General features: G+C 47.0%; 1 protein-coding gene across 2 annotated transcripts in view; it reads right to left on the minus strand.

Annotated features, from left to right (window-relative positions):
• The window catches only part of SF3B1 (splicing factor 3b subunit 1), a 493451-nt gene that overhangs the window by 240830 nt on the left and 227573 nt on the right, over positions 1-25048 (minus strand). For both annotated transcript variants that reach the window (XM_069615730.1, XM_069615731.1), the window contains 2 exons: positions 9577-9722; positions 9344-9490 (listed from right to left, as the gene is read on the minus strand). In XM_069615730.1, coding sequence (XP_069471831.1) covers positions 9344-9490; positions 9577-9722 — 293 coding nt within the window. The remainder of the gene's footprint in view (positions 1-9343; positions 9491-9576; positions 9723-25048) is intronic.

Consider the following 25048-nt stretch of genomic DNA (forward strand, 5'->3'; position numbering starts at 1 on the left):
AGCAAGAAGACACCAACAAGTAAGTGTGGCAAGGGCGGAGACAGAAACAACTATTTCTCGCCATACTACCCTACCACTCAATCTACTACTTTTCTGGTGTGTCCCCATTTAGCCGCTCATTGCAAGTCGCATTTGAAGTTGCGCCCAATAGCCTCTCTGAGAAAGTTGATTTTAGAAGTGTTCCCAATTGCATTTGAAGTTGCACCCAATAGCCTCTCTGAGAAAGTTGATTCTAGAAGTGTCCCCAATTGCATCTGACGTTGCACCCAATAGCCTCTCTGAGAAAGTTGATTTTAGAAGTGTTCCCAATTGCATTTGAAGTTGCACCCAATAGCCTCTCTGAGAAAGTTGATTTTAGACGTTGCACCCAATAGCCTCTCTGAAAAGTTGATTTTAGACGTTGCACCCAATAGCCTCTCTGAAAAAGTTGATTTTAGACGTCGCACCCAATAGCCTCTCTGAAAAGTTGATTTTAGAAGTGTCCCCAATTGCATTTGAAGTTGCACCCAATAGCCTCTCTGAGAAAGTTGATTTTAGACGTTGCACCCAATAGCCTCTCTGAAAAAGTTGATTTTAGAAGTGTTCCCAATTGCATTTGAAGTTGCACCCAATAGCCTCTCTAAGAAAGTTGATTCTAGAAGTGTCCCCAATTGCATTTGAAGTTGCGCCCAACAGCATCTCTAAGAAAGTTGCGCCCTCTCTGACAGTTGATTTTAGAAGTGTTCCCAACTGCACTTAGAAGTTGCGCCCAATTAGCCTCTCTGAGAAAAGTTGATTTTAGAAGCGTCCCCAATTGCATTTGAAGTTGCCCCCAATAGCCTCTGACAAAGTTGATTTTAGAAGTGTCCCCAACTGCACTCAGAAGTTGCGCCCAATTAGTCTCTCTGAGAAAAGTTGATTTTAGAAGCGTCCCCAATTGCATTTGAAGTTGCTCCCAATAGCCGCTCTGAGAAAGTTGATTCTAGAAGTGCTCCAAACTGCATTTTGAAGTTGCGCCCAACAGCATCTCTAAGAAAAGTTGCGCCCTCTCTGACAAAGTTGATTTTAGAAGTGTTCCCAATTGCATTTGAAGTTGCGCCCAATAGCATCCCTAAGAAAGCTGCGCCCTCTCTGACAGTTGATTTTAGAAGTGTTCCCAATTGCATTTGAAGTTGCGCCCAATAGCCTCTCTGAGAAAGTTGATTCTAGAAGTGTCCCCAATTGCATCTGACGTTGCACCCAATAGCCTCTCTGAGAAAGTTGATTTTAGACCTTGCACCCAATAGCCTCTCTGAAAAAGTTGATCTTAGAAGTGTCCCCAAATGCACTTAGAAGATGCGCCCAATTAGTCTCTCTGAGAAAAGTTGATTTTAGAAGCGTCCCCAATTGCATTTGAAGTTGCGCCCAATAGCCTCTCTGACAAAGTTGATTTTAGAAGTGTCCCCAGCTGCACTTAGAAGTTGCGCCCAATTAGTCTCTCTGAGAAAAGTTGATTTTAGAAGCGTCCCCAATTGCATTTGAAGTTGCTCCCAATAGCCGCTCTGAGAAAGTTGATTCTAGAAGTGCTCCAAACTGCATTTTGAAGTTGCGCCCAACAGCATCTCTAAGAAAAGTTGCGCCCTCTCTGACAAAGTTGATTTTAGAAGTGTTCCCAATTGCATTTGAAGTTGCGCCCAATAGCATCCCTAAGAAAGTTGCGCCCTCCCTGACAGTTGATTTTAGAAGTGTTCCCAATTGCAATTGAAGTTGCACCCAATAGCCTCTCTGACAAAGTTGATCTTAGAAGTATTCCCAATTGCATTTGAAGTTGCGCCCAACAGCATCTCTAAGAAAATTTGATTAAAGAAGTGTTCCCAACTGGACCTTATAGGTTGCGCCCAACAGCCTCTCTGAGAAAAATTTGATTATAGAAGAGTTCCCAATGGCATTTAGAAGCTGCGTCCAAAGGCCTCTCGGAGAAAAGTTGTTTTAGAACTGTTCCCAATTGCATTCAGAAGTTGCGCACATTAGCCTCTCCTGAAAAGTTTTGGAAGTTAGAAGTGTTTCTCAACTGCACCTAGAACCTCTAAACTACACTTAGAAGTTACGCCCAATAGCCTCTCCGAGGAAAGCTGACTTTAGAACTGTTCCCAATTGCGTCAAGAAGTGTACCCAAGTGCATTTAGAGGTTGTGACCAATAGCCTCTCTGAGAAAAGTTTGATTCTAGAAGTGTTCCAAACTGCATCTTGAAGTTGCGCCCAATAGCATCTCTAAGAAAGTTGCGCCCTCTCTGACAAAATTGATTTTAGAAGTATTCTAAATTGCATCTAAATTCCAATTGCATTTACAAGTTGCGCCCAATAGCCTCTCTGAAAAAGCCGACTTTAGAAGTACTCCCAACTGCACCTAGAAGTGTTCCCAGCTACATTTAGAAGCACCAATCATGAGCGCACCCACTCCACCTGAGCCCGCCAGAAACGACCGCAGGGGACCACCCCCACTCTCCGATCTACCTCCCCTCCCAACCCCTCCCTCCCGTACCACCCCACCCCCCTCCACACAAGCAGCCACTCCCCTGTCCAAACACCAAGCCAGAGGAGCATGATGGCGAAACACTCACCCTAAAACCACTCATCCCCTGAACTCCACCCCCGACCCGCCAGCATGGCCCACACCCGCTCCCCTCTCCATCAGACCTATCACACCCCACCCGGAAATCACCCACCCACCGCCCTGCCCTTATACCCCTGCCACCTTCCCCCCCAGACAGCACTCTTTCCCCTCCCTAAAAACTGCGCGCCGAGCCCTAGCACGAACCGAAGCTGCCTCCCTCTCCCCCTCTGAACCCCCTACCCTCTCCCACACACCTGTCGCAGCAAAGAAACTAAAGAGGAAACGCGCCTGGTCCCCCTCAATCATTCAGCACTCCTCACCTCGAGCCTCACCTCGAACCCCGACCTGTCGACACCTAACCCCCCGCCCACACCCCTTCCCCAAATCACCCAACCCAAATCCAATCATCTTATCACACCAAGTCACTCAGCCCCGCCAGGAACCTGCCAAGTTTTCAGCCCGCCCACTATTCCCTTCTAGCATCACCGACTTTAACCCCCCTCCTCAGCCCTCTCCGCCACCGCCACACCCCGGTCCAGCACCCACACCTAAATTGCCTGCCGATGTGAACTGTATCCTTTTTAACGCCCGTTCCGTAGCAAAAAACAGACACTGCATCTATGACCTCCTCACATCTGTCAAACCAGACCTAGTTTTCATAACCGAAACTTGGTTCTCCAATGACTTCAACCCAATCGCTAGTGAAGCCTTTCCCCCTGACTACTCCCTCATCCCACTGAACCGTCCATCCAGAGGAGGCGGGGTAGCATTCGTCTTCAAATCTCTCTTCCGCGCCTCGATCATCGACAACCAACCCTCCATCCCTTCCTGCGAATCTCTCCTCGTTAAACTTTCCCTCTCCCCATCGCTCTCTCACAGTTTCTTAATAATCTACAGGCCCCCTGGTTACGATAGACAATTCGCAAACAACCTTTGCGACTCAATCGCCACCATGCAACTAAACCACTCCAACCTCACCCTCCTTGGTGACTTCAACATATGGCTCGACATCCCCACCAACCCTATGACACACTCCCTGGTTGACGGTTTAGATGCAATTAATCTCCAACCCCACATAAACGGTCCTACTCATTACAAAGGACACACCCTCGATGCCATCTTTAGCTCCAACACCCTGATTCATTTAAAGCCCCCAACCCCAATCATCTGGTCAGATCACTTCATTCTCTCGTTCACCATCCACTCACCTGACCCCATTCCCGTACTTGCACCCGAACCTCCAATCTTACGCAAATGCTGGAAAAAATTAACGATCACCCCGGACTTAGCCGAGGCACTCCTCCAATCTCCACCACCGACCTGCCTTCCCGACAACAATTTAACCCCTGAGGCCTTTGACTCATGGCTCAACGCACCTCTTTTGCGACTCACCCCCCCATGCAAACCATCAACCCGCTGCGCCCCTTTCCCCAGATGGTTCACTCCCGAGCTGAAGACCACTAAACGACTTTACAAATGCCTAGAACGCAAATGGCAGAAAGAGAAAACCCACGAAAACAGGACCACCTTGGCCCGTCACCTCTATCAATATAAGTCCGAAATCCGGAAAGCAAAAAAAGCCCACTACAACACCCGAATCCTAAACTGCAAAAACCCAAGCAAAGAACTCCACAAAATCATCTCAGAATTCACCAACCCTGCTTGCAATACAACCAGCCCAACCGCCACACAATCGCTGTGCGACTCACTCTCCCTCCACTTTCACAACACGGCTATCGAAAGAACAAAAACTCTAAACACCAAGATGGCTCAACTTCAGCCACCGAGCAATCCTCCGCGCATACCGCCCAGCCCTGCAACCGTAACATCCACGCAACCAACGTTTGAATCCTTTAGTCCAATATCGCCAGAACAGTTTCTCAAACTGCTATCTGCCCACAAACCTTCTGGTTCACCACTGGACCCCTGCCCAGCCACAACCCTTAAAGAAATCTTTGCCTCAACCTGCGCAGGAGAATACGCAAGATCTATCATAAATTCCTCCCTCTCCTCCGGTACTTTCCCCGACGCATTCAAAACGGTACACGTCAAACCTCTAATTAAAAAACCATTGCTCGATCCACTCGAGCCCAAAAACTACCGCCCAATCTCAAACACTAGGTTCCTTGCCAAACTCATTGACCGAACCGCCTACTCCCAACTAAACTCCTTTGTCGAAACCAACAACCTCCTAGACCCAGCCCAATCAGGTTTCAGATCACGCCACGGAACTGAAACCACCCTAACCTCGATCTGGGATGACCTTAAAATGACAGCAGACTCCGCCGGATGCGCCGCACTAATCCTCCTCGACCTATCGGCCGCCTTTGACACGATCAATCACTCAATCCTCCTAGACCGACTCCACTCCATAGGAATCCGCGGAACCGCCCTTAAATGGATAGCTTCATTCCTCAAAGACAGGCACCAAATAACGACACTCTCCAGCTTTACCTCACAACCCCGACCTGTTGACACGGGAGTCCCTCAGGGAGCATGTCTATCCGCCCTCCTGTTCAATCTTTACCTGATCACCCTCCCACCAATAATTCGTGCACACAACATCCTGTGTTACAACTACGCCGACGACACTCAACTAATTCTAAAAATCCTGAACTCGAAACCCGACTCCCGACCCGACCTGGCATCCTGCCTCCTTAACATAGAACTCTGGATGACCCAAAGCCACCTCCTACTAAACCCCCTCCAAAACAGAAATCATGATTTGCGGCAATCTAGATCTTCTTCCGCACCCAATACCCTGGCCTCCCGCCATGGGCAACTCACCGACACCCTCCAACACAGTGAAAAATCTTGGATGCACCCTAGACTCCGACCTAACACTCTCGCGCCAAGTCAACAATGTCTCAAAATCCTGCCACTACCACCTCAAAAATCTTAGGCGCATCCTTCCATATCTCTCATTCCCCAACAGAGTCTCCGCGGTCCAATCAATTGTCATATCAAGACTGGACTACGGTAACTCCCTATACCTCGGAATTCATGCCTACCAACTAAACAAACTCCAAAGAGCACAAAACGCGGCAGCCAAAATGCTACTCGCGCTCGGTCCAAGAGACCACGTATCCCCAGCCCTTAAGACATTGCACTGGCTTCCAGTAGCCCGTAGGGTAGCTTTCAAAACCTTATGCCTCTCCCATCGAGCACTACATAAAACCGGACCGCAATATCTTCAAGACAAGCTAATACCTTATCACCCCACTCGCACCCTAAGATCAAGCTCAGCCGGCCTCCTAGTAATCCCTAAGACAAACTCAACCAGGTTAGGCGGATCATCATTCTCAACGCTAGCCCCAACCCTATGGAACTCGCTCCCACCCCACATCCGCCTAACTGAAGACTTAACGGCCTTCCGCAAAGTACTGAAAACCTGGCTCTTCCCCTAAAACTACGCTGGGTAGACTGGAATGCACGCACAAGAAAGACAGGAGTGCACACTTCTGGAACACATGAGAGCATACGTGAGGCACACTGGAGAAGAATAAGTCAAGCAAGCATGAATGTGTAGTACAATCCCGAACGCCTGAAATGAACAAAATGAATAGAACGGACCTGCCCGCTCGGAACTGCGTGACATACATAATATGTCTTAGAATGCAGTGAACATTTTGAAAGAGTACTTATCATAACACACCTCACGCCTACTCTCTCCCTTACATCACCACTCAACTAGAACACAGAGATACTATGACACCATTCGGTATAACTGTTCTCATATCTACATCTCCCGCTCACTCCACAACACTCTATGTAAACACTGCTGGTCTCACACCCACCAGCCAGGCGTTCTCCTCAGGCCTAACGCAGCCACATTCGTCCTGGATAAAGCCAGCCAGAGCGAACACATACTGCTGATCTCTCAACCACCACACCTACCGCTAAGAAGCAGCTACCATCTGAATTCCGCACCAGCTGCACACATACCTGGTGCACACACGCACTTTTGACTCGCTCTTCTCTCTCTACTGACCCGAACTTCGGTTCCCGAGGGCGTTCAACCTACCAGCGCCTTCAGACCATACCAATGGTATATAAGGCGCTATATAAATGCAAAATAACATAACATAACATAACATGTGCCACACTTAAATGGAATTCGAATGTTAGCATGTCCCACACATAGATGGAATTATGAAGGCCAGCAAATGCCACACCTAGATGGAATAAGGAATGTAAGCTTGTCCCACACTTAGATAGAATTGTGAACATTAGCCTGTGCCGCATTTAAATAGGACTGAAGATTAGCAAGGGCCACACTTGGACGGAATTGTAAATTGTAGCAGGTTAAAATGTCATAACCCACTAACCAAAAAGCTCAAACTTTCTGCATACTTATCTCACTCAAAAACTCACACAACCATCTCTCGCACAACAAGCTGCACGCACTTCACCACACCTCAACACCACATAAGACGGACCAACAGCACACAAGGACTGACATTGATTCAATACTCGCACCAAAGCTCAGCACCCGGTGTATAGAGTTGAAGCTGCCAACAGAACACCACTCCTCATTATCCTACTCCCTCTTCACCTTACTAACCCATCCCACCTTCTTATTTACAGATCCGCCAGTGCACCTGGGGACCAACTCCGTTGGTGATGGTGCGCGGTACCAATACCTTTAACATTTACACCTTAGTAAAAATCCAAAGGACTTCTCTGTGACACTGCCCTGAGGGTGCTGTGTGTCACAATACAATAAGATGCCTATGGAGTTTGTCAGACTCTAAAACCAAAAGAAACACTGGGTTCAAATCAAAGGAAAATACATGAGTGGGGAAAAAGGTCTCACTCTCTCAAAGATAAAAATTAAAAGTCCTAAAGTCCAGCAAAAGAGCTGGGGAGTCTCTAAGGTAGAAGGGAAGTTGCAGCAGGCGTCTCTTCCAAATTCTTCATCGGACTCCTTCGTCCAGTGGTCGACTGCCTTCCAAGCCAAAAAGCCTCGCCTTTTATGCAGGTTTCTCCCATTTATTCCAGCCTAGCTGTCAATCACACAGCAGGGTGGCTGTCTTGCCAGACAGCCAGCCGGTCAATCACCTTTGGGTGCATTCCTGTAACCAAGGGGATTAAGCAAAGGGAGTTTCAGGCACCTCCCTCACTTCCTGCCCCTGCCAGACATACTGGAGCCAGAGGCAGGTTTCACTCGTGAATCCCGCCAAAGACAAAACAAACAAAGGGACCAAACCTGGTTTGGCACGCAGAGTAAATCTCAAGAAGGACCTTTCCAACAAGAAATGGCGAATAGAAGACCGGCCCATTTTCATAAAATGGGCACCTATGAGTGCTTTACTGCAGCTGCAATTGCAGCCCGCAGTAGAACCACACTGGTAGGAAAAAGTAAACCACTGCCACCAGCCATTAATTGTAGAAAGGGTAACACAGATGTTACATGACACACTAGACAAAGAGGATAGATACTAATTAACCCCCCAGCACACTATTGTAGGATGTGTGCTGGGTCTAAAAAGTTACAAAATGCAAGTAAAGTCAATTTCACTTCCCTGCTCTTGGAAAACAGTTTATCCAAGAGAAGATATTTAAACATAGGGGAAATCTGGAAGACTTCCCTGTGCCAGTGCACTGAAGGTGCTGTGTGTCAATGTAAAGATAATGCTTATGGAGATTGTCAGACTCCAAAGTAAAAGGAAACAGTCCAAATCACAGAAAAATGAAATACAGCAGAGAGTGGGAAAAGGGTCTCTCTCTCTCTCCAGGTTAGAAATGAAAAGTCCTAAAGTCCATCAAAAAGAGCTGGGGGTCTCCAAGAGGGAATTAGCACATTTCTGGCAATTTTCCCCAACAAGCTCACAGTGACCCCTCTTGAGATGAGCCTGGCTGCTCAGTCACTTGCTTATAACAAAGGTTGGGTTAACTATTGCCAAGAGGACAAGGCTGGTGCAGTCTCCCACAGGGCACTGCATAAAATCTTGCCTAACACATCCTGCACAATGAAGTGGGCTAGGGGAAAAGGGATGGGGCTGACAATTGGTCAGAGCACAGGGGTGGAGAGGGTGCCGCCACTGAATAGCACTGATGAGGAACCACAGCTCAACACAACATAGAAGTGGTAAGAGTAGAACGCTAGAGTTTGACAGGGGAAGGGATATGTGCCGCGCGCGGTCAAAACAGAGGAGGTAGGCTAGGATACAGTCAGTGACCAACCCTACTTAAACAAACTCACTTCTACACTCATCTCTCAAACTCTGTACCAACACAACCATATCTATACAGCACAACAAACCGCATGCACTTTACTACAGCACAACGACAACGAAGCAAACCACAGATTCCCTCGTCCAACAGCACATGGCGGCTACCAACTGAGAAACACGACTACTCTCAGCGAACGGTTTAAACCAAACTGAAGATGTCAACAGTAGATGACAGATCTCTTGCGCTTTTCTCCTGCTCCGTCCTACTAACTTAACTCTCCAGCCCTGCCCTCTTCGTTCTGCAGATGCGCAGAGAGCACCATGGGGCCATGCAGGTGGCAACAGTGCGCAGTAAAAACAACTTTAACATATATTATGTCCCAAGGGTAGTTAAAGGGTTAAGCAACGTGCATGCATTCATTCATTCTCTTTCTATAATCTAGTTTGAAGAAAACGAGAAGTGCAAATCTACATGTATAGCCAACTTTAAAGCAGAATTTCTATTGACTACCAAATAGCCTGCCGTGGCTCTCACTGAAAATGGTATTAGCAGCACCACACTAATGAAAACTACAGCAGCAGTGAGGGAACTTGCCTTTAACACGATTTTCTTCATTTCTTCATCTGGACTCTGGAATTCTCTTATCAATATAAGCATCACTTCCCTGGTATAGTAGTTTGCATACTCGGCATCCATTAAAGGAATAAGGTAACCAATAGCCTTCAGGAAAGCTGCAAGACCCTGTAGAAAAGAAACATGTGGTGTTGCTTTTAATATATTTAAAGGTTTATGAAAGCAATCAAGATTTACATATTTTCTATACATACCTTCCCTCTGTGCTGGCGGATACCCTTCCACAGAGGTTTCAGAACAGAGTCAAAGGATTCAATGCCGTATGGAGTAGCTGCTTCAGCCAAGGCAGCAATAGCCAACGCACTGATTGTACGGACTTTCTGTTGTTCGTCCACCAAACCTGCAGAACAAAGTAATTTCTCCCATATTAAGCAGTTGCCAGATTTTGAGACAGGTCATCCCATTTCCACAGTCAAAAATATTTCATGAAAGTAACACTGGCAAAATAGAATGTTAATACAATTTAAATATTTCATTAGCATCCCGATTTAAGCGAGCATATTCATTCATGTCCTTTATCACCATAGGCTCGGGTTGAAAGCTTGTCTTGGGCATTGTAGCCCACAAATCCTTAATTTGTGCTTATTCAAACAATTATATCTCGTCTAATGCCCAACAAGTTTGTTTGGAAAGTTTACCATTTTGCTGCTTTCTCCCCGTTAACCAAGATTTGGTGCAGTACCCTTTGAGTGCACTACAACCTTGACCTCCTGGCAATAAGAACCCAACCTTTGGTATAAGTCTGTACTGTACAGGTTGGTAGTGTCGCTGAGCAGCCAGGCTGATCTCAAGAGGGGCCAATGTGAGCAGTAGGGTGGTTACACAGAGATTCACAGTGACAAGTATCCAAATAAACACTTACACTCAAGGTTTCTTGATTAAACAATTAATTTAACAGTCAGTTTGAATAAGCCTTCTTCAGAAGGGGCAATGTAATAGTAACAAATACCCTCCAAAATACACACTCTTAGTTTCTCTAAATCAGCAAGTACCCATTTGGGATGGCACACCGACACTTCCTACACCTTCAGGTGACTTAAATAGCTAGGACACTGGACATTAATGTATCAATGGTACATTTAGATCAATACTGAGATGAGTGTCAAAGTAAAGAGGTTTTAGAATAAAACAAGAGATCACACAAATATTCTTAAGCAGGTAAGTACTTTTAAACCCCCCTCAATGCAAATTAAGTTAACCCTTTCCTGGAAGGAAGGCACCAACACACAATCAGAGGAGAGAAGAGTCATTTAGGGAGCCAGGCCAGCCAATGTCAATTGGGCAAATGTCTAGGTGAGCTGAAGCACTTCTCAGAAGTAAAAGTCTTGCACAATGTTTTAGAAGTCTTTGTAGAAAAAGAAGACTCAATGTAGGGGTAGAAGATGCGAGCAACTCTACAGGAGCAACCAAGACAGGTCTCAACCAAGAACAAGTAAGGCAACAAGAGGTAAGTTCTTAAGACTGTACAGTACCTTTGGTTAGAAGAAATTTTTCTAGCCAGCTTCAGTTCCTGTGTGGCTCTGCAGATCCTTTTGTTCCTGTGACTAAGTTGTAGGGACATCTGGGGACTCCTGCAACACAACGGGACGATCAGTGACAGCAAAGGGCAAACTTCAATTCAGTGGCACTTCGGCATTTCAGCTCCTTGCGTCTGACAGCAAATAGCAACACTGCGGTTCTCAGATACCACTTCAGACTTCCTTGCTTCTGGGGTCCAGCACTCTGTTGAGGTGGGTCAGGCATGGTCAGTCCTGCTTCAAGGACATACAGAGGATCTTCCTGGGGCTCGGGTCCGCCTTAAAAGCGATTCACTCGATTTGGTGTTCCTCTCCCTGGCACTGCAGTTCCAGAAGCAGCAGAAGTACAGCCAGCTCCGAGAGGATGGGCAAACCAATTCATTTTGGAGTTGATTGGTCCCACCAACTCAAGGGGAGAAGTCGTCCTTGCAGGGCTTCTCTAGTCAAGGCGAAAATCGGAGCTTGAGCACAGCAGCAGGGCTTCACCGGGCAAACCAACGGTCCAGGAGTTGCAGCAGGCATCTCTTCCAAGTTCTTCTTCGGATTCCTTCGTCCAGTGGTCGACTGCCTTGCAAGCCAAAAGCCCCGCCTTTTACGCAGGTTTCTCCAATTCTTTCCAGCCAAGCTGTCAATCTCACAGCAGGGTTGCTGTCCTTGCCGGACAGCCAGCCGGCCAATCACCTTTGGGTGCACTCCTGTAACCCTGCTGAGAGAGTGACAGCTAGGCTGTGCCTGAGTGGTACAAACTTCCATAAAAGTCGAGGTCTCTTGAACAGAAGGCAGAGTCTACCACTGGACCAAACATCCGAAGAAAGAAACTCAAAGATAAGCTTGCTGCACTCTCCTGGACTGTTGGTTTGCCCGGTGAAGCCCTGCTGCAGTTCTGAAGCTCTGAATTTCGTATCAACTAGAGAAGCCAGGAACTAAAAACTTCTTCCCTTGGGTTGGTGGGACCAACTGAACCCAAGACAAACTTTGCTGAAACCCCTCTCCCGGCTGGCTGTACTTCCTTACTGCTTCTGGAACTGAGTGCCAGAGGTCAGCAACGCCAGAATCAAGTGCATAGTCTTTAAGCCAGACCAGACCTTCAGGAAGCTCGAGAGCACCCTCCCGAAGCAGAACGACTCAAGCCTGAGCCATCTCAACAGAGTGTTGGACCCCAGAAGCAAGGGAAGTCCATCAAGTGTTCAAGAACCGCGGTAGTGCTATTGACCAGTAGCTGAAACCGCAAAGTGCTGCTGATCTGTAGAGATCTTCAAACTGCAATGCTAGAGTCCTCTAGACGTCGTCCCTCTTGTCCCCGAAACTGAGGCCCAGGAATCCAGGATCTGCAGGACTGCAACCAGAACAGAAGTCAGCTGGATTTTTTTCTTCTTCAGACTTAAGGTACTGTGTTAAACTCTTGTTATCTGTAGCTTGTTTATTCTCACTGGAGATGTGCAGTAGCTACTTTTTGCAGAGTTGCTTGCAGCTTTGCACTTCACAGGTTTTACAGCTTGTGGCCCAACAGTGATTCTTTTTCTACAAACTATATATAACATTGTGCAAGACTTGTGCCATCGACAAGTGCCTCTGCTCCCTAGACAGTCTTCAAATTGACCTTGGCTGTCCTGGCTCCCTGCAGACTCTTCTGAACCTTTGACTTTGGTTTTAACTGTCCCTCATAGGTGGTGCACAAGTTTAACTTGTATTGCTGGGAAAGGTCTAACCTGTACTTCATTGGGGGAGTGTAAAGTACTCACCTGCTCAGAGAACTTGTTAAACGTTTTCCTGGCCTAACCGTTTCCTTTACCACCACCTCAGTATTGTGTTAAGTGTTAAAAGTGATACATCAATGTCCACAGTGTCCTAGCAACTGAAGTCACCTCAGGGTGTAGGAAGTGTGTGTGTGTGTGTTGACATCCGAAAAGGGCATCTACTTGCTTAACTTAAATTTGAGGAAGTTTTGTGAAGTGCATTTTTTTTGTTGCATATTGCCCTTTCGAAAGAAGGCTTATTTAAAACTGACGGTCAAATGATTATTTTAATAGAAAACCTTGAGTATAAGTGTTATTTGAATACTTGTGTTTGTAAGATTGTATGCAGTACCTTGTGGGAGACTGCACCAGCCTTGTCCTCTTGGCAATAGTCAACCCAACCTTCGGTATAAGCATGTACTACACAAGTTGTTAGAGTGACTGAGCAGCCAGGCTTATCTCAAGAGGAGTCAGTGTGAGCTGTAGGGTTGTAACAGACTTTCACAGTGAAAAGTACCCAAATAAAACATAATCAAGGTTTGATTAAACAATTATTTAACAGTTTGAGTAAGCCTTCTTTAGAAGGGAGCAAATATGTAACACTTAAAATATACTTCAAAAATACACTCTAGGTTTCAATAAATCAGAAGATACACATTTGGGATGGCACACAGACACGTGCTACACCCTGAGGTGACAAATAAGTAGGACACTGTGGACATTGATATATCACTGGAACATTTAAAGCAATACTGAGTTTGGTGTTAAAAGGAAAAGGTTAGATAGAAGAAACAATGTATAACAAGTTCCTCAAACAGGTTAAGTACTTTTGAACATCCCAATGCAATGTAGATTAAACCTTTCCCAGCTACACAAGTAAAGAATATGTGACATTTTGGATGGACAGATCAAAACACAAAGTCAGAGGTTAGAAGAGCCTTCAGGAAGCCAGGACAGCCAATGTTACTTGAGCAGTCTAGGGGAGCTGGAGTCTTCTTGAATGTAAGTGCAAAGTCTTGCACAATGTTAGAGTTTTTGTTGAAAAAGAAATCGCTGTTGGGCCACAAGCTTGGAGGCTTGTGATGGGCAAAGCTGCAATCAACTGCAATGGGCAGCCCAAGCAAGTCTCAACTGAGAGCTAGCAATGCTACAGAAGAGGTAAGTACTCCTTAGTTTTACAGTACCTTAGGTCTGAAGAAATTGGGTCCAACTGGCTTATGTTCCTGTTTTAGTCTGCAGATCCTGTTGCTCCTGGGCCTCGGTCATGTAGACAAGAGCGAAGAAGTCTGGGGACTCCTGCACTACGATTCGAAGGTCGGCGGCAGCAATGGCCAAACTTCAGATCAGCAGCACTTCACGGTTTCAGCTTCTCGCTAATAGCACCACTGCAGTTCTTGGATACGTTGTGGGCTTTCCTTGCTTCAGAGGTCCAGCACGCTGTTGAGGTGGCTCAGGCTTGGTTAGTCCTGCTTCGAGGGAGTCTGGAGGATCTTCCTGGAGCTCGGGTCGGACTTAAAAACTATGCACTCGATTCTAGTGTTCCTCTCCCTGGCACTCGGTTCCTGCAGCAGCAATGGAAGTGCAGCCAGCTTTGAGAGGATTTCCAGAAGCGTTAGTCTTGGGGTCGATTAGTCCCTTAGTCCCACCAATTCAAGGGGAGGAGGAGTACTTTGCAGGCCTTCTCTAATCGAGGCGAATTTGGAGCCTCGGCACTGCAGCAGGGCTTCACCGGACAAACCAACGGCCCAGGAGTTGCAGCAAGTGTCTCTTCCAAGTTCCTCTTCGGATTCTTTCATCCAGTGGTCGACTGCCTTCTGTCTAAAAGACCTCGCCCTTTATGCAGGTTTCTCCCATTCATTTGCAGCCTAGTTGTCAATCACACAGCAGGGTGGCGGTCCTCCAAGGACCGCCAGCCAAACACCTTTAGGTGCATTCCTGGAACCAAGGAGACTAAGCACATGGAGTTTCGGCCACCTCTGTTGCTTCCTGCCCTGCCAGACACCCCGGAGCCAGAGGCAGGCTTCACCAGTGAATCCCGCCAAAGACAAAACTAACAAAGGGGCCAAACCTGGTTTGGCGCGCAGAGTAAATCTCAAGAAGGAACTTTCCAACAAGAAATGGTGAAAAAAGAAGCCTGTGGCCCTTTTGACAAAATGGGCACCCATGGGTGCTTTGCTGCAATTGCAGCCCGTGGTAGAAACACATTTGTAGAAACAATTAAACCACTGCCACCAGCAATTAATTGTAGAAAGGGTAACATAAAAAAGTGTTACATGAGAAGACAAAGGGGATACTAAGTAAACCCTCAAGCACCCTACTGTACGATAGTGTTTGCTGGGTCTATAAAGAGTTAAAAGTAAGTAAAGTCAATTTCACTTCACTGCTCTTGGAAACAGTAGTTTTCCAAGAGCAGGTATTTAAACCTTTGCAGGAATCCAAAGGATTTCTATGTGACGCTGCAGTGAAGGTGCACTGCATCACAATGTAAAAAGATTATGCCTAAAACCAAAAGAATCCATTTTCAAATCACAGAAAAACACGAGAGTGGGAACAAGGTCTCACTCTCTCCATGATAAAAATTTAAAGTACAGCAAAAGAGCAGGGGGTCTAAGGAAGAAGGGAATTACCACATTTCTGATAATGCTCCCAACAACTTGTATTTGTGAACCGCTATGTTAAAAAGCTCACATGTACCCCTCTTGAGATAAGTCGGGCTGCTTAGTTACTCTACCTACTTGTGTAGTACAGACCTATACCAAAGGTTGGGTTACCTATTGCCAAGAGGACATGACTGGTGTAGTCTCCCACAGGGTTAGCACATACAATCTTGCCTAACACTGGTGGCCGACGGTGAGGATTTGTGTAGAGTTGGTACACCGAGTATTTTCGGTATTGGTGTTCAACTAAACCTCCACAAGGCTAAGCTCCATCAGAAAGTAAAAAGCAATTGTAACATGCCGAATATGGATATCTTCAGTCAGGATGCCCTAATCATTCTAACAGTAGATCAACTGAAATAAATGTGCAAAGTCAGGGGTCTTACTGTAAAAGGAAAGAAAAGCGAATAGATTACAAGTTGTTGAATCACAAAAGTTTAGGTAGTAGGCCTGTAACACCTACAAACCCAAGTATTGTGGAAAATGAGGAGGAGAACAGTTTAGAGTCTAACTCCATTCTGCAAGAGGAGTCAGGAGGTAGAGGAGTCTCAGGCTAGGAGCCCCCATTTGCCACAGCCTGCCCCTTTGCCTCAACCCATTTCCATTGGGAAACACAAGGTCCAACATTGAGCCCAGAATAGGTTTCACTTGAAACTAAAATAATAGAGTTGGAAAACAGGAGATTAGAAGCTCAAAGAGAAGCCAAACATCAAGACAAACTCAGGGAGTTGGAAATGCAATATGAAATGGATATGAAAAGATGGTCTCTTGAATCGGGTTCCCTCCCAGCGTCCGCTAGTTCTTCCAGTCCCAAGAGGCCTTGCCTGCCCAAAGAAGCAGTCAGTATGTATGATGCAAAACTTGATGTATTGGATTGGTTGGGTACTTTTGAATACACCTATGGAATTCAAGTATTCAGAGGGAATGATTTAATCCCTTGGCTCTTGTCTAGGCTCCCCAGAATGCATATGACGTTATAATGGAGTTGGGTGCCATTGAGAGACAGGACCATCAATCAGCAAAGCTGGCATTAATAGGCAGACTTGGGAAGACTCCTCCCCAGTACCTTACGGGGTTTAGGACCCTCAAAAAGACTGATTGTACTCCTTGGGCTACCTGGGTGTGTGAATGTTTGAAAAACCTTTGATTGGTTGGGTTAAGGGTCACATAGTGAACACCTTTGAAGGAATGAGAAAACCATTTTTCTTAGAATCTATTTTTGATGCCCGCTCTCCTCAGCTGAGACAGCACTTGGCTGACTCAAAAGAGATGGATCCCAAACATGTTATCACATGCGGCCGACTTGTGGGTAGCAAACAGGGCCACTCACAAGGATTCTGGGGCCATTCACAAAAAGGATGAGGGGAAGCAGCACATGAAAGAGGGAAAAGATCATTCCAGTTCCGACCATCCAAAGAGGGTAGATTCCAAGATAAACCTGGTAAATCTAGTGAACCCATTAGTGCCAAACCAGAGGGAGGGTAGCAGAAACCCCCATCCCAGAGAGCATTTGGACGATGTGAAAGGGGATCCCAGATGTAAGGGTAAACCTTTAAGGGTCCACACTGCCTCTCCTTAGCCCTCATCCCAGAAGGAGAAGTTCATATGGCAAGTGGTAACTTTCAACTATGAAGACTCCATTGGGGTCTCTGCCAGTGTTTTAGTGTCCCTGGGTCGGTGGTAATAAAATGTGGATGTGTACAACTCCATACCAGACAAAACAAAAGAATATGACAAGGATGGTGTACTTGTAAATGGAGACCCCTGTCATTAGAGACACTGGGGCAAGCATTCCAGTGGTTGAAAGTTTCTTCAAACCTGAGGATGCGACTAAGCACTGATTTCACTAAACTTGCAGGAGGCCCAGTCCAAATGGTTCCAATATTGCCAGCTCTCATGCAGTGCAATAATCTGACTAAGAATACCGGTCAGTGTACAAAATGAGGTGCCTGGGAGAGTCCTGTTGGGGAAGGACTTAGACTCTGAGTTGTATCGAGCACCCCCAGGCCTCCCAGTAAAAGGAAGCAGGAGCAAACCAGATTGGCCAGAGAGGCAACTTTGGATGACGCTCAGTGGGAGGCTACATACAGAGTTTCCTCTGACTCCCAGTCAACGGGAATAACGCCCTTCTAATTCCAGGCCAAAGAAAGGCAAAGGGGAAATCCAAGGTCTCGGGAAGAAAGAAAGGTATAATACCTAAATGTGTTCTTAGGACAAAGACATCCCAGAGAGGACAGTCCAAGGTCACCCCCGGTGACCTCTCCCCCAGCGGAGGCTGAGTGGGAGGACCAACCAAACTCAGAAGAGTCAGCTACTGGTGAAACAGAGCTGGAGGAGAACCTTCCCTATGTTGGAAATCTGGATCCTAAAAACCAACCTGAACTGCAAACCTTACTTGCATAAGGTGGACCTTCTAGGGGAGACTTCAGCAGAGGTCAGAGTGCCCTACTCTAGAAGGTCTCCATGAACAGGCAGCTCAGCAGCTGGAAGGGCAAGAGCCAGGGAAGCATAGGCTTTATTGGGAGGGTGGCCTCTACAGTGAACCTACTAAGTCTACCCCATGAGGCTACAGAAGACGTGTAATGCCCCAGGAGGTGAGACACCAGTTCTTAAAGTTAGCCCATGAGATTCCTCTGGCTGGTCACTTAAGTTTCAAGAAGACCAAAGAGAGGCCATCTATTTCTACTGGCCCAAGATGGAGTCTGAAGTAGACACATCCTGTAAGAGCTGTAACACTGGTCAGACTTCTGGCAAGAGTGGAGCCATGAACGTGGCACCTTTACTGCCCCTCCCAGTAGTGGGAGTTCATTTTGAGAGGGTGGGGATTGACATTGTTGGTCCCCTAGACCCTCCAACTTCTTCAGGCAACCGATTTATATAAGCTGTGGTAGACCATGCTACCAGGTATCCTGAAGCAATACCTATGAAGACTGTTAAGGCTCAGGCAGTGGCTAAGGCCCTCCGTGGTGTCTTTACCAGGGTTGGTTTTCCTAAGGAGGTCATCTCTGACAGGGGGTCGAATGTTATGTCCCAATACATGCAGATTATGTGGAAAAACCATGGAGTGACCTATAAGTTCTCACCAGCCTATCATCCCCAAACCAATGGGTTGGTGGAGATGTTTAACAGAACTATGAAGAGCATTATAGGTGCTTTAGAGGAAACCCTTATAAGAAAGTGTGACCTTCTACTTGCCATGCCTTCTCTTTGCTTATAGAGCAGTCCCTCAAGAACGGGTTGGTTTCAGCCCCTTTGAGCTGCTCTATGTTCATCCGTCTAGAGGTCCTTTGGCCCAAATCAAGGAAGGGTTAGAGTGCTCCTTCCCACAAGCCAGTGAGAGTTACCGACTATGTGCTAGGTCTCCAGAGGAGAACGGCACTAATGATAGAAGATTCTGATGATTTGAAAGCAGGTCAAACACTGGCATGACCAGAAGGCCAACATGGAGGAGTTCACTCTAGACTAGCATGTTCTAGTTATGGTACCTCCAAGGCAGAGGGCCTTGCAAGACAAATGGATTTATCACACTAACCATCTGAAGAGCTTTGCTTCCATCTTCTGATCAAGAGGAGACGACGAGTGAGCCTCTCCGTGATTTCCACAGGGGACAACCTTCAGATGAGAAAATTGAAGGAGCAAAACTCAGCTCTGATTCTGCAACAGGAGGAATGCAAAACTCTGTTAAATCAGGTTGCCACCCTATTTTCATTGACACCAGGCTTAACCCCTTGGGGCCAGCTGTTACTCTCACCTGGTATCCACAGGGATACCTCCCAGCCTGGTTACTCGCTGGCATGCTTCTTAGCTTTGCCCTGATGTGGTCTGCGGGGAAGGTTCTGTCTGAAAATACAGGAGGACTGTGCTCAAGACTGACCGACTGGGATAAGTATCCTCCCTCCACCCCCGTATGATTTCAGTCCCTCTGGCGCCCTCTCCTCACCTTGTCGTAGAATTAGGCGTGCTCTCCGTCCTGCCTTCTTAGCAGGGGCGCATGGTCTTTCATGGGCGAGTGCGGTCCAGTTACTTCACTGACGCCGGCCCGTTTGATATTGTTCAGGTAGGTCTTATTGCTGTTCTTTAGTTTTGTTGCTATCCTGAATGCCTTTCTTTGTTTAAAATGTCTCTTTTCTCCCGTAGGTATGCAGAGCTTCAGCGCGGCGAACTGGCTTGGTTGAGCCCCGCTGGTAAAGGTTGGCGCATTAAGAGCGCTTCAATGCGGTAAGTAAGCGCTATGCGCAGCGCTGCAAAGTCTTGCCTTTGCTAACCTGTGTTTTCCTTCCTTGTAGGTCGGGGTGTTCTTCAGTGCAAGTGGAATGTCCGGAGTGGTGCCAGCCGAGAGGCGACCAGCCAGGTAAGCCTTTTGAGCAGTTCGTAATTTGTAAATGTCTCTACTGCTTTCTTTAATGTTGCCTCTATTTCCTCTTTCAGGTTGTTATGTCCAGGAGGTGTGCAGATTTGAGGAAGCTGTTCTCAGTAGCTGCAAGTGTTTAAAGATGAAGACTGCAGGTGAGATGCTGCTGTTAATGATGTTACTTTTGTCTCCTTGCAGGTTCTGCTTCTCCGAGATTCTAGGGAATAGCTGGACACGGTGAGCGTCACGTTGCAAGCTGCAAAGTAACGTGAAGCGTGTTGTCTTGCTCGTGTGTGGTTTAAATAGTCCCAATAAAATAGTCCAGGAAAAGTAGTCCCTAGGCTACCACACCCAAAACACTAGACCGCATAGCTCGGTTCTTAGGAACCAAGCTATGTGGATGCCTCCATGTTGGCTGACAAAGTAGTTACCAAGCACATTGTGTATTCATGGTGTATGAGCCTGGTGCCATAGGCGCCAGGAAAGGCCCCATGAGGGCTTTTGAAGAGGATGCCAGGCTCTAGAGGCCCCAGTCCTGACTCCACCTGGCCAATGGGTTTGCCAGAGGGGGTTTTGGGCGAGGGTCGTGACACCAGCATGATATTCTCACTGGTGACTGTCTCCCTGTCAAAAGCAGGGGTTCCAGGATGTTAGATCCTACATAAAGTAAGAGGTCAAGAAGATGCTCGATCTTGGGGTAATAGAGCCATCTACAAGTCCATGGGCTAGTCCAGTTGTACTAGTGCCAAAAGCAGGAACCAAGGAATTGAGATTATATGTGGACTATAGAGCTCTTGATACAGTCACCACGATGGATGTCCATCCTTTAACTAGGACAGATGAGCTGGTGGACAAAGTGGACAAGTTCCTCAGCACATTTGAGCTGACCTCAGGCTATTTGCAAATAGCTCTGACAGATCATGCAAAGGAGAACAGTGCATTTTCTATGCCAGGAGGCTCTACCAGTTTAGGGTTATGCGCCTTTTGGACTCAAAAATGCACCTGCTACATTCCAGTGGATGGTGAATCAAGTTCTGAATGGGATGGAGGACTTCTGCATGGCATACTTGGATGACGTTGCAGTGTTCAGCCCCACTTGGGAAGAGCATCTTTACCACCTTGGATATGGTTTGCAGGCTCTTGAAGAGGCCCATCTGACCATAAAGGCTAGTAAAAGTCAAACTGGTCACAGCTGTCCCGGGAGGATAGCACAGCGGCAGCGTGCGCGTCTTGGAAGCAAGACGACAGAAAGCAACAACAGGTTCGATCCCCGGGTCCGCGCTTAGAAACCTCCGAGTGTTTAAGCGCGTTATAAATACGTGACAAAGAAAAAACACAATTGCACAACTAAGAAAAACTAACAATTCCTGTAACAGCGCCTCGATGCCTGCGGGCTGTGTGAGCGCTTTATAAATGTAAATAAATAAAGTGGTCTACCTTGGACAGGAGGTAAGAGGAGGTGAAATAAGGCCATTGCCTAGAAAATTACAAGCTGTACAAGACTGGGCCACCCCTACTAAAACCCAAGTGAGAGCCTTTCTAGGTCTCACTGGGACTATAGGAACTTCATTGAGAACTATGGGACCATAGGTTCTCCCTTGAATGTGATCTCCTCACCCAAATTCCCCAAGAAGGTAAGGTGGCATGACTAGTACACGAATGCTTTTGAAGGACTGAAGAAAGCCCTTTGTCAACATGCAGTCTTGAGAGCTCCTGACTACAACCAATCCTTTATTGTACAAACTGATGCTTCTAATACAGGATCGGTGCAGATTTGAGTCAGCTGGTTGAGAAAGGCAGGGAACACCCTATCTGCTTCATCGGTAGGAAACTGAAGGACCGTGAGACAAGGTGGGCAACTATGGAATGGGAGTGTTTTGTCATTGAGTGGTCTACGAAGAAGTTTAGACCATACTTTTATGGATCTACTTTTGTAATTCAGACAAACCACCAACCCTTGAGATGGTTAATGCAGATGAAGAGGGAGAATCCTCAATTGTTAATGTGGCCAATCAGCTTCCAAAGGTTTGATTTCACCATAGAACACAGCTCAGGGTGTAAATCACCTGTCGGGACTTATTATGTTGCTGGAAGTACTGGCAGTAAGGGCAACTTAAATGCTGACATATCACAATGGAAACGATCCAAGATAAACTATTCCAGAAGGCTTCTCTGTCTTTATTGCAGGGAAAGCCTCCGGAGACCAAGAAGGGTCTGGCAACTACAGACTTCAGGAGGGATAGGACATGTGCGAGAGGAGCTCCTGCAGGCAAACCAAAGAGGGGCTTTCACCCGCCTGACAAAGCACAGGCCCTGCTCACCTAATCAGATAAGTGGACGCTCTGGCTCACGTGCTATTTGTGGCTACTAACACGCGCATGCTTTTGAATGCAACAAGCAATTGAGGCATAGTCCGCGGCAAGTCATACAGTGCGCAAAACAGGGAGAAACTTAACCTGCATGATTTTGCATTCATGCTCAGGCATTGGGGGAAATTTGAGAATGTTGCAACAGTGCAAACTCCTTGAGGAACAATATAAACCCGGGGTGACAGCAGCCAGCGTTAGAAAGGCTGCAGTGCTTAACGACCAAGTGACCACATGAACCTGTAAAACGAACATAGTTTCCACAGTTGCATTATGGACAGCTTCTGCTGCGCATACTCATTTCTTTGTTATTTTCTAGTGGAACCCTCAGGACAATCCCTGGCCAGCAAACTCACTACCATGGTGCAGTGGTGAAAGAAATACACAGCCAAGTAGTTTTTATTTGTCATATCAATGTTATGTGCAATGCAGCAATTGTAATGCTAACTAAGAAGTGTTCGTCATTTGGAACTGTGCAAAAGCTAGGAGGAGGTCATTTTAGACTGGCAGGAAGCAACGGTGGTTCAGTTGAGCTTCAGTAATTCTGGTAAACATCCAGGAGTTTAAACCCTACAGTGCTCTGGTTTGAAGCTCCAGGCAAAAGCTTTTGGGCAACACCTGGGTGATTGACTATGTCAGGCATGAAGAGAATGCAAGTGCGGAAGATCATCAAACCCAGGTGGGGCTGCAGGAGCCGAGGAGCATGTTTACCCCAACAACCCCTGCCCATCCACAACCTCTACCTAATCCTCTTTCCATTTTCCTCACACCCCCCACCCTATCCAACCAGAGGACCCTAGCCATCTTTCCCCGGCAGGTTGCAGAGGCCTGTGGTATTTGCTAATCCCAAGTGACAAGACCCAACAGGGAGGCAGATGTTCGGGCTGCCTCTGCGCTAGACTGGGCAAAAACGTGACATCCTTAAAATGCCGATGGTCTCTCCAGAAAGTATGATCGACTGGAATAGGAGATTCATCCAGGAGTGGATTAAATCCTCCTGTCCCTTAGTAGGGGGGGGGGGGGACCAGTGTTAGGGAGAATTCTCAATTCTCTGCTAATTTCCTTCAACCCGAGAGACCCCCAGCTCTTTTGCTGGACTTTAGGACTTATTAATTTTCATCCTGGAGTGACACAGACCTTTTTCTCACTCTCTCATGTGTTGCGACAACTTGGATTATGCCTTTCCTCTGTTTTTGAGTCGGACAAACTCCATAGGCATCACCTTTTGCATTGTGACAGCACCTTCAGTGCCGTGTCACAGAGAAGTCCTTTGGATTTCTCAAGGTTTAAATACCTTCACTTGGGTAAACTACTGTTCCCAAGGGTCCGAGTTTGGAGCTGTGGGAGACTACACCAGCCTTGTCCTCTTGGCAAAACTACCATCCTATCTCCAATACGAGCTTCATCGCCAAACCGATTGACCGCGCAGCTTACAAACAGCTTGGCCAATTTGTGGAATCTAATAACCTAGACCCAGTGCAATCAGGTTTCAGACCACTAAGGGGAACAGAAGCATCCCTAGTCTCCATCTGGGATGACCTTAAAAGAACAGCCGAAGCAGATGGCTGCGCGGTTCTCATCCTTCTAGACCTTTCCGCAGCTTTCAGTACCATTGTTCACGCGATTTTATTAGACAGACTAGAAACACTAGGAATCAAAAGCACATGCCTCTCCTGGATCTCTTCATCTCTAACTGGTCGCAAATCATGCCCCTTTGACCAATTCAAATCCATATCAGTTTGCAAAGGTGTTCCCAAGGAGCATCCAACCCATTCCCGCAATCATCCGCTCGGACAACCTTAACTGCTACAACTATGCAGACGATAACCCGATCATCCACAAAATCCCAAATTCCAAAGGATCCGGCAGCCCAGATTCATCTTCATGCCTCTCTGCCATTGATCACTGGATGACGACCAACCACCTCATCCTCAACCCTCGGAAAACCGAAATCCTGCTCTGCGGTAAAACATCTCATTCCCCAACCAATTCCCTGGCCTGAATCACAGTACAAGCATTGGCTCCTTCAAATGTGGTTAAAAACCTGGGATGCGAATTCGACTAAGATGTATCCCTCTCCCAACACATCAGCGTATCCAAAACCTGTTTCATCTACACATCCTCAGGCGGATCTTCCCCAACCTCACCTTTCCCCCACTGTTTCTCAGCTATCAACTCCATTATCCTCTCCCGCCTTGACTATGCAAACGGCCTCTACCTAGGAGCGCCCGCATCCCAACTACGGAATCTGCAAAGAATTCAAAACACGGCAACTCGCACGCTCATTAATCTTTCCCCCCACCCCCATAGAACACATCAGCCCTACCCTGCGAGTCCTCCACTGGCTCCCCATTGCTCGACACACCACCTTCAAAGCCATATGCACCACCATCACGCAATCCACAACACCGGCCCTGAATTCCTGCGAGACAAATTATCCATTACCAACCGTCCAGGTACCTCAGATCTCGCAATGCTTTTCGCCTAGTGATCTAACCGCATAGCTCCATAAGACTTGGTGGCTCCTTCTCCGTCCAAGCGCCAATCTGGAATTCCACCCTAGCCCCCCCCCCATCTCGCTACACATTTGCAACATCGAAAACGACCTGAATTTCAGGAAGGCCCTGAAAACCTAGCTCTGCCCATTACTCTAAGCCACTGCACCCTGTGAATACACCACTAAAACTCCACCACTTTTGTCCACAACTCAGGGGTCAGCAGCTGTCGCAGCGATTTCAACTGACACCACCACATATCACATAACAACTAGATCTCCAGGCAGCAGACTAGATCTTGAAGTAAGCCAGCAGCTTTCATTGTGGCAGTCCTGATCCACCAACAACCTACCCACAACATCAATCCAAACCAATAAGCACCAGAGCTAAACCAGCAGCCTTCACTGTGGCTATACTCGCACCACACCCCGGCCCACCATCCCACATGAGTCATCTAACAATGAGAAAAGTGGCCCTGGTTAGCACACGCACGTCATTAACCATTGACCGCCACGGTTAACCTGCATCGCCCATGCCTCGACCC

This window comes from Ambystoma mexicanum, chromosome 9 (assembly GCF_040938575.1).
Source record: "Ambystoma mexicanum isolate Mex_15411 chromosome 9, UKY_AmexF1_1, whole genome shotgun sequence".
NCBI classification, from domain to species: domain Eukaryota; kingdom Metazoa; phylum Chordata; class Amphibia; order Caudata; family Ambystomatidae; genus Ambystoma; species Ambystoma mexicanum.